General features: G+C 50.9%; 1 protein-coding gene across 2 annotated transcripts; it reads right to left on the reverse strand.

Moving 5' to 3' along the window:
* Window positions 1-7,115: 7,115 nt before the first annotated feature.
* SPDYC (speedy/RINGO cell cycle regulator family member C) lies at window positions 7,116-9,377 on the reverse strand. 2 transcript variants are annotated; one of them, XM_047774096.1, is made up of 6 exons: window positions 9,206-9,353; window positions 8,932-8,990; window positions 8,197-8,282; window positions 7,931-8,102; window positions 7,505-7,847; window positions 7,116-7,336 (listed from the first exon to the last, which is right to left on the reverse strand). In XM_047774096.1, the coding sequence occupies exons 1-6, from the start codon at window positions 9,351-9,353 to the stop codon at window positions 7,302-7,304; spliced, it is 843 nt and encodes a 280-aa protein (XP_047630052.1). In that variant the 3' UTR covers window positions 7,116-7,301. The 2 variants fall into 2 exon arrangements, with proteins under 2 accessions (XP_047630052.1, XP_047630054.1); XM_047774098.1 differs by having other exon boundaries at window positions 7,116-7,847; window positions 9,206-9,377.
* Window positions 9,378-10,344: the final 967 nt, after the last annotated feature.

The following is a 10,344-nucleotide window of genomic DNA, read 5'->3' on the forward strand; positions in this document are numbered from 1 at the left end:
TAAGTCTCCCGGTTCGCGCAGCGAATGGGATGAAATGAGCAAGTGTGGGAGCCCATCTTTCTCGCGCACTCTGAGGCTTCTTGAACCCTGAAACTGCAAGAGGCAGGCATCCCTGTCTTCTTCCCCAGACCCTTCCTCGCCCGCCTACCTGGGAGCGCCCATGTGTCGCCTTACCCAGGAGGGGATGGCAGAGGCTGTGAGCGGGACGGCAGGCCCACCCAGGACCCGAAGAGACCCTCCCTCCCCAGATGCATCAAGTTGGGGAGCCCAGAAGTGAGAGGGAGGTAGACTGCGGTGGTCCCCTGCTCAGGGCTTTTGCCTGACCCAGCCCAGCAGGTCGCAGTTTTAATATGATGTACACACAAGCATTTTGTTGGGGACACATTGCATAGCTTTTGTAGGATTTTAGGGCCGTGACCCCAAGACGGTTAAGAGCCACTGATCTGATCTGACTCCATTCTTTTTTTTCTTTTTGGCTTTTTGGCTTTTCTAGGGCCGCTCCCGTGGCATATGGAGGTTTCCAGGCTAGGGGTCTAATCGGAGCTGTAGCTACTGGCCTCTGCCAGAGCCATAGCAACGCGGGATCCGAGCTGCTTCTGCAATCTACACCACAGCTCACGGCAACGCTGGATCCTTAACCCACTGAGCAAGGCCAACCTCATGGTTCCTAGTCGGATTCGTTAACCACTGAGCGACAATGGGAACTCCCCATCTGACTCCATTCTTATTCCCAGTTTACAGATGAGGAAAACTGAGGCCTTAAGAAGGTGTGACTTGCTGAGCTCCTTCAACTGGTAAGTCAGGGCTGGAACCCTGGGCTCTCTGCTCTTCACCACTTGGCATTTATGTGTCTGGTCTTGACTAAACCCTTCTGACAGGTCTTTGCATAGCAGAGATCCATGACTAACACAGACCAGCTCCTGCCAGAGGAGGCTGCTCTCCTGGTTCAGCTTTGGGGATTAAGGAAGGTGAATCGTGAAGGAAACATAGGAGTTACCTAGGCAGTGAGTTACCTAGGCAGTGAGGTGCTGGAAAGGATGTTCCTCACTGAAAGAACAGCATGTGCAAAGGTCCAGGGGCAGAGGGAACATAGGCCAATAAGGAGAACTGCAAGTGTTCCTTGTGACTGGATCACAGGGAGCAGGGGCCTGGGAGAGGACAGGTGCTCCAGACAGGAAGTAAAGGCTGCCCACCCCCTCAAAGCACTCTGGCTCAACCTGTGTGCCGGTCCTCAGAATTACTTTCATAAGACTGTCACTCTTGCTGGCTGTGTGTTCACTCATTCACCAAATGAGCATTGACCACCTCCTGTATGTTCAGGGCTCCGTGCTCACCTGGGCATAAGATGGTAAAGACCCATGGCCTTGGCTCCCTCTGAAGGAGGCAGACATTGATGCAGCTCTTATACCCATGATCAACTGGAAAGAATTGGTATGAAGGCCCGTAACTGGAGCACTAGGGGAACTGATTGCCTTGGCTTATGGAAGAATGGAAATATTTTTAGTGTTGCTTGAGCAGAGAGAAGGAGGGAGACAAGAGTTGTGGCAGGGCTTGGGGGGGAGCACATGGGAGTTTGGATTTTGTTCTACTTGAGTAGAAGCCTGCTCAGATTTGTACAAATGAAGGAGAAGGATGTCTGAGGAGGTGGCTCACACTAGTGAGGGGGTAGGTGCAAGAGAAAAGTACCTGGATTTGATAACTATTTAGGATACATCATATTAAAGTTTAACTTAAACTGTAAACATTATTGTTGTTGTTGTTGTTGTTATTATTATTATTATTATTTTTGGCTGCACCCATGGCATATGGAAGTTCCCTGGCCAGGGGCCGAATCCAAGCCATAGCTGTGACCTGTGCCACAGCTGCAGCCATGCAGGATCCTTAACCCTGCGCCATCACAGAGACAACACCGGATCTTACCCACTGCACCACAGTGGGAACTCCCCTAATATAAACCCAAGAACCAGAAGATATCTAGAAAAAAGCATAAGAAAAATCTTATCCATCTTGGGTTTGGCAAAGATTTCTTAAAATATGACACAAGAAGCCCAAACAATAAGAAAAAAAATCAAATTGAACTTTATCAAAATACTTAGTTCTTCGAGTTCTCTGGTGGCCCAGCTGGCTAAGGATGCAGCATTGTCGCTGCTGTGGCTCAAGTTTGATTCCTAGCCCTGAATTTCTGCATGCTTCAGGCTTGGCCAAAACAAAAACAAAAACAAAACCCCTTAGTTTTTCAAAAGTTACTATTATGGGAGTTACCGTCGTGGCGCAGTGGTTAACGAATCTGACTAGGAACCATGAGGTTGCGGGTTCGGTCCCTGCCCTTGCTCAGTGGGTTAAGGATCCGGTGTTGCCGTGAGCTGTAGTGTAGGTTGCAGACGCGGCTCGGATCCCATGTTGCTGTGGCTCTGGCGTAGGCCGGTGGCTACAGCTCGGATTTGACCCCTAGCCTGGGAACCTCCATATGCCGCGGGAGTGGCCCAAGAAATAGCGAAAAGACACACACACACACACACACACACAAAAGTTACTATTATGAAAATAAAAAGAAAAGCCATAGACTAGGAGGAAGTAATTGCAAAAAGTATATCTGATGAAGAACTATATTTAGACTATATAGGAGTTCCTGTTGTGGCTCAGTGGATTAGGAACCCACTATAGTATCCATGAGGATGCATATTTTGATCCCTGGCCTTGCTCAGTGGGTTAAAGATCCACCATTGCCACAGACTGCAGTGTATGTCACTGATGCAGCTCAGATCCAGCATTGCTGTGCCTGTGGCGTAGGCTGGCAGCTGCAGCTCCAAAGCAACCCCTAGCCTGGTAACTTCCATATGCTGCAGATGGGGCTGTAAAAAGAAAAAAAAAAGAATATGTAAAGAAGTTTCACAATTTAAAAAAATCCCATAAAAATGGGTGAAAGCTTTGAATAGACATTTCCCAAGAAGATATATGGATGGCAAATGAGCACGTGAAAAAAATGCTCAGTACATTATTCACCGGGGAAATGCAAGTTAAAGTAAGTACAAGGACCACCACTATAAACCAAAATAGCTAAAATTAAAAAGACTGAACAAGGATGTAGAGGAGCTAGAACTCTCATAGGCTGCTGGTGGGAATTCTGAATACCACCAAACTGTTAAATAGTTTGGCAGTTTTCTTTAGTACTTTTTTTTCTTTCTTTTTAGCACCGCACCCACAACATATGGAGGTTCCCAGGCCAGAGGTTGAATCAGAGCTGCAGCTGCCAGCCTACACCACAGCCACAGCAACGTGGGATCCAAGCCGTGTCTACAGCCTACACCATAGCTCATGGCAACGCTGGATACTTAACCCACTAAGCGAGGCCAGGGATCAAACCCGAGTCCTTATGGATACCACTCGGGTCCATTACTGCTGAGCCTGAGGGGAACTCCTTGGTAGGTTTCTTTAAAACTTAAACATAGGAGTTCTTGTCATGGCTCAGTGGTTAACGAACCCGACTAGTATCCACGAGGACACAGGTTCAATCCCTGGCCTCTCCCAGTGGGTCATGGATCCAGTGTTGCCGTGAGCTGTGGTGTAGGTCGCAGATGCGGCTTGGATCTGGCTTTGCTGTGGCTGTGGCGTAGGCCGGTGGCTACAGCTCCGATTGGACCCCTAGCCTGGGAACCTCCATATATATGCCACAGGTGTGGCTCTAGAAAGACGAGACAAAAATAAAAAATAAAAAAAATTTTAAAAAGTTAAACATATATTCAGCAATAAATAGAAACAAACTGTCAAGCTACAGAATGATGTCAGAAACTTAAATGCAAAAAGAAGCCAGTATGAGAATACCATATATTGTATGATTCCAGCTCTATGATGTTCTGGAAAAGGTAAAACTGAAAATAGTAAAAAGGTCAGTGATGGCCAAGTTTTCAGGAAAGGCGGAGGAAGGGAGCAAAGAGCCTTTTTAGGGCAGTGAAGTTATTCTGTGTGACACTATAATCGTGGATATATGATAATTATGTATTTGTCAGAACCCATAGAATGCACAAGGCTGAGAGTGAATCCTAATATAAACCATGGGCTTTAGTTAGTAATAATGTATCAATATTGGTTCATCAGTGGTAACAAATATACTACACTAATGCAAGATGTCGCGAAAAAAGTGTGTGCCGGCAGACAGGATACGAGAAGTCTCTACCCTCTCTTTGCAATTTCTTTGTAAACCTAAAACTGCCCTAAAAAACAGTCTATCTTGGGAGTTCCCATTGTGGCTCAGTGGTTAATGAATCGGACTAGGAACCACGAGGTTGCGGGTTCTATCCCTGGCCTTGCTCAGTGGGTGAAGGATCCCGCGTTGCCGTGAGCTGTGGTGCAGGTCGCAGACAGGGCTCAGAACCCAAGTGGCTGTGGCTGTGGCGTAGGCCACCAGCTGCAGTTCCGATTCGACCCCTAGCTTGGGAACCTCCATATGCTGCAGGTGCAGCCCTAAAAAGACAGGGGGAAAAAAAAGTCTATCTTAAAAATAGAAAAGTAAATATACACCTATCATATGACCCAGCTGTTTCACTTTTAGGCATTTACTCAAGGGAAATAAAAGCATATATCCACACAAAGACCCGTGTACACGGATTCATAGCAGTTTTCATTGTAACAACCAAAACTAGAAACAATCAAATGTTCGTTAACAAATTGTGAATTGATAAGCAAATTATGGGGTGTGCTCATGTGCGTGCGTGCGCACATGCGTGATAGAATACTTCTCAGCAATAAGAAGGAAAATTGCAGATGGAGCGCAGAATAATTATTTTGAGTGTAAAAAGCCAGACAGAAGTACATTCTTTTAATTCCATCTCTATGGACATCTAGGAAAAGGACAGCAATTTAGTGTCAGAAAGCAAATCAGTGATTGCCTGGGGTGGGCTGGCAGGTGGGAGGGAGGGGAGGGATGTCAAAGGGGCTTGAGGAGACTTTTGGGGGTGATGGATTTGTTCATTATCTTAATCATGATAATGGTTTTACAGGGGTATACGTGTCAAAACAAAAATGTGCATTTTAGGAGTTCCGTCGTGGCTCAGCGGTGAACGAACCCGACTAGGATCCATGAGGACTTGGGTTTGATTCCTGGCCTTGCTCAAGTGGGTTAGGGATCTGGCATTGCTGTGGCTGTGGTGTAGGCCAATGGCTACAGCTCCAGTTCCACCCTTAGCCTGGGCATTCCGTATGCCATGGGGCAGCCAGAAAAGAAAAAAAAAAAATGCCCAGGTGACCCACACTCTTGTCTGACCCAAGTACAAATTTGGAGGTGCCCTCCACCCCCTTCTCAGGCTTGACAATTCAGTATTAGACTTCAGAACACAGGAAAGCTCTTTACCTACTGTTTCCATTTTATTGTAAAGGCTACAACTCAGGAGCAACCAAATGGAAGAGATTCTTGGGGCAGGGCCTGGGGGGAGGGGCGCAGAGCTCCCCAAAATCGCCCTCTAAAACTCCAAAGATCCCTGCCCCACCCCTCCTGGAGGAAGTGGGGAAGCTTAAAGTTCCCACCTCCTGGATCAGTTTTCCTGGTGACAGCCCCCACCCTGAGTGGCCTCATTAGCATAAACTCTGAGATCCCGAGGCACTCATTATGAATAACAGAAGACACTCCTAGACCTCCGGAAATTCCAAGGGTTTTGGGAACTCCGTGCCCGGAACCAGGGACAAAGACCAAATATATATAGGTATATGTATATGTCTTTTTTATTGCTACACATTCAGTTATGTCGGTTTAGATTCTCTTTCTGGAAGGACATAAGTTAGTACTTGCGTTGCTTCTAGGGAGGGGAACCGGGTGGCCGGGAGTCAGGAGTAGGAGGGGACTCCTCGTACAAAATTCACAATATACACGTGAATATATCACCTATTTTGAAAAAACTATTAAAAACACTTTACAGTCCTTGCCTTGGCCTATAAGGTGTGCAATCTCTAGGCTTTACTTCCGTGGTTCTTGGGAGCAGGCAGGGGAATCACTGTCCAGACGCCTAGGCTACCTGACTCTTTCGACCTCTCGTCTTCAGTTGTGGCCGCTCCCCATACAAACCGCCCTTCTAGCCTTTCTCTGGGCAGCCTTTCCTCTACTACCGGTAACACCCACATCTGAGCTCTATTCCTGAGTTAGTAGTTCTACACCCTCCAAGGATTAGCTCAAGGATTAGCTCATTCAAACCTCCGACCTCCCTTTTAGTGTAATCCCCATTGGACAGATAAGGCCATCCCGTAGAGGAGATTAAGTAACAGCTAAAAGTCTCACAGAAACCTGGATTTTGAATATCGGCTGTCTGGCACCAGAGACTAAGTCTTTTTTTTTTTTTTTCCTGTCTTTTTAGGGCCACACATGGAGGTCCCCAGACTAGGGGTCGAGTCTGAGCTGTAGCCACCGGCCTACGCCACAGCCACATCAACTCAGGATCCGAGCCACAGCTCACGGCAACACCAGATCCTTAACTCACTGAGGGAGGCCAGGGAACGAACCCGTGTCCTCATGGATGCTAGTCAGATTTGTTTCCGCTGAGCCACGATGGGAACTCCAACCAGAGACTAAGTTTTAATCACCACTCCAGACTGCCTTTCAAGAATCCTGTGCCTCATCTCTGCCACCCCAGCATGGGCACTCTTGATCTTGTTCAAGGCCCAATGCAAATGCCAGCTCTTCTGGAGGTCTTCCTGCTCCCTGGTTAATGAACTACTTACTTGGGCAGCGGGGGGGCCTTGGTATTATAATAATCACATCATATTAGAGCAAGCACTAAGGTTCTTCCTAAGTAGACCTGGCCCTGCAGGCTTTTCTAGACTGACTGTGGAGCCATTCTCCTTGTGAGGTTTATTGGTCCAGCAGGCTCCAGGCCCTCTTCTGCGTATACCTCATCTCATTTTGTCCCATCTACACTGTGTGGATCCAGCATCCACATGGGTATTAAAGAGGGAGATGGAGGCTCAGAATGACTGGTCACCAGTGGGAGGGGAAGAGCTCTCACAGGGCCTGTGTTCATGGGTCTCAACCACGGGTAGCTGAACCTGGTAGACCCCCTCTCCCCATAACTCCCTATGCCCACCCTGGGCTGAGGACCCAGACCAGGGCCTGAGCCTAAGCACAGCTGGTGTCCTGTGGACATGAGTTTATTAGAGGAGCCAGGTCACAGTGGGTACAGGTGGCAGGTTGAGAGGAGAGGGCCGCGGAGCATGGGCAGTCCTGCCAGCCTGAGGCCAAGAAGACTGGAGGAGGCCGGGGCGTGGGGCCACGGCCAGTAGAACATCAGGTCAGCAGGCTGTTCTTCACCCTTGGAGTGTCAGCGCCGAGGGCACAGCAGCGGCTTTGAGAGGACTGGGGGGGAGAAGGGCAGAGGCTCAGAGGACGCTTGCCAAGCTCACATGCTAGGAGGTGGCAGAGCTGGGTCACGTGCCCAGGCCTGCTGGACCCCGGGCCCCACGTCCCTCCTTCCCATTCTGTTGGGCCCCACACCTGCCCCCCCAGCTCCCAGCCCCAGCTCACTGCGGAGGGTGTAGGTGCCTGGCTCCAGTCGCAGCTGGGTGGGCAGGACAATGAGGAAGCCCCCGCCCCATTGGTCTTCAGCCACTGAGACGCTAGCTTGGAAGGGAGGGCGGCGCTGCCCAGGGTTTGGGGAAGGGCATTTGGATGAGATAGGCAAGGGGCGGGACTGGTGGCAGCAGTGGCTGCATTGAGGAGGCATGCCACAGAGGGGACAGTGGGGTGGTGAGAGGCCTGGGCCCCGGGGGAGGGGGATCTGGGCCTTCGGGTAGCTCCTTTGAGCCCTGCCGTGGTGGGGGCGCCGCTCCCGAGTCCAGGCCCAGTGGGTTGGCTCCTTGGTCATGACCTGGCATGAGAAGAATGGATAGTAAATGGGAGGGGGAAGGTCCAGCCTCTTTGCCCCACCCCAGGATGCTGGCAGGGCCTCACCTCCTCACAGCTCTGGCGGCTCACAAAGGCCCTGAAGCCCATACGTGCCCACAGCTTGGTCCTTTGCTGCAGGAAGTATGACACTCGATGATGCCAATCTCGGCCCAGGGCCCAGGGAAAAATCACGCATTTGGGGTCCTCCAGGTCTTCTTCCATGTCATTTGCAAGGTACCTGGCCACAGTGTGAACAGAGGCCGTAAGCATCTGTTCTGCCCCACCCTACAAATTCTGGGTGAACGACCCCACCTGGTGCCCGGGCCACTCACAGTGCCAGGAACAGATTGCTGAGGGTGTACTCGCTGAGCTTCAGGTTGGCACGTCGGAAGTAGACCAGCACCATGGCCAGGAGATACTGCAGATGCAGAAATGGGGAGAGTTAGGAGTTTCCTTTGTGGCTCAGTGGTTAACCAATCCGACTAGGAACCATGAGGTTGCGGGTTCGATCCCTGGCCTTGCTCAGTGGGTTAAGGATCCGGCGTTGTCGTAAGCTGTGGTGTAGGTCGCAGACGCAGCTTGGATCTGGAGTTGCTGTGGCTGTGATGTAGGCTGGCAGCTGTAGCTCCAATTACCCCTAGCCTGGGAACCTCCATATGCCTCGGGTGCGGCCCTGGAAAAGACAAAAACAAAAACAACATAAAAGGGTAATAATTTTCTGCTGGGCACATAGGTTGGGATCAGTTTGAAGCTCAATTGGAAAACTGGCAAAACTATAGAAGAGAAGTTCAAAAAGAAAGAAAGAAAGAAGGAAATGGGAAGAGTTAGAGTTAGGCCCTGGGGGTGGGGGTGTGCCAGGCCTGTCTGCACCCAAGGGAGTTCTGGGGGAGGGCAGTGGAGAGAAAATCCAGGTTAAATGGTGGGAAGGAGCCTGTAAAGACAAGGGTTTAAAAGGGAGGCGCTCCCCCTCCAGACCAGGGGATCCAATGAATTAGCAGCACTCAAGCCCCACTAATTCCAGCTTCCCCCAAGGAAGCCTGGCCTCTACCCGCCCTGTGGCCTCTCACCTTATCTGAAATCTGGAAACAGGGATCTTTGGAGAGGAAATCCTGGAGGTAACTGTGCTCTGGGGGTAGAGAAGAGGAACGTGGCTGGGAGTTGCCATCCACCCCCAACAGGACAAGAGTGGCGTCAGAAGTGGCAAAGCCCAAGCCTCCACTTTCTGACCTGACACCATCCCTCCACCTGCCAAACCAGGTCACGGCTGAGAAGGGAAGGGACAGAGACTGTTCACCCTCGGTCCCCACCACCCCTTCGCCACTGGCCCCCAAGTGGACTCACCCAGAAGGCTGAGGAAGGCCTGGAGTTCCTGGTGCTGGTGGAAATGGAAAGACTCTCTGCCCTCATCTTGACTGCTCCGGCCCCTCAGCTTCACCTGGGTGCCAACCGCAGGGACAGGGACTGTGGCAGGATCTTGGGCGTCACTCATCTCATGAGTCGGGCGGGGGGGGCAGGGGGAGGTGGGGGGAGGCAGAGTGACCTGTAGAGAAAGCACCCCAGGACGTAGCACCTACCCTATTGCCCCTCACCCGTCAAGAGCATCAGTGTGGCTGGCCTGACAGATGGCCTCCAGAAAGTGGAGGGACGGGCACAGAGGACTGGGGGCTCAGAGCAGAAGGGAAGTGAGATGGGGGAGGTCAGAAAAGCAGAATTCCTGGAGGCTGCAGCAGTCTGTCCCCCCCACTTCCTGGTACCCCAGACCAGCCCAGAGAGTAACAGCAGCAGCAACAAGCCCGGCCTAAGTGCCTGGAGCTGTGTTAAATGCTTTAATGACATTATCTTATTTCATCCTGGCAGGTAGACTCATTTTGCAAACACAGAAGCTGAAGCATGGAGGTCTTAGGGCCACTTCAAGGCGGAGCCTGTCTGAGCCCCAAAGCCAAGGAGTAACAGCTTCTTTTGCCTCCCAACTCACAAGGAGGCGCCCTCTCCCCGGCTCCAAAGCCTCAGCCGCCAAAGAACCACCAACCTCTGACTTCGCAGAGGGAAAATTGAGGCCTTGAGAGAGGAACATTATTAAGCAAATACTGGCGTTGAGGGCAAGTTGAGGTAGGGCTACGGCAAACATTTTGAGCTACGAAGAAAGAGATGCCAACTATGGAACTCAGAGGACGGTCCCCTCCTCCACCCCTTGGTCAACCGGGGTGGGGGGCGCTCCATCTAAGTTCCCACAAGCAGCCCAGTCTGCCTTACCTGAGCTCAGGAGTTACCTACAGCGTTGCGTTCCAACCCAGCGAGTGTATTTATATAGCCCTAGAGCTGCCCCGCCCCCGGAGCCCTCCACCAATCAGGCGCCTTCTTGGGAAAGGGTGGGGCTTCTCGCCGTCACCACCCACCTCTACTAGGAGTAAATCCAGTCTCCACCGCTTGCTTCGCAGCTGCAGCTCCGCAAGGTAAAAGCTTCTCCATAGTCTCATCAC

Source organism: Phacochoerus africanus, chromosome 4 (genome assembly GCF_016906955.1).
Source record: "Phacochoerus africanus isolate WHEZ1 chromosome 4, ROS_Pafr_v1, whole genome shotgun sequence".
In the NCBI taxonomy this organism is placed as follows: Eukaryota; Metazoa; Chordata; class Mammalia; order Artiodactyla; family Suidae; genus Phacochoerus; species Phacochoerus africanus.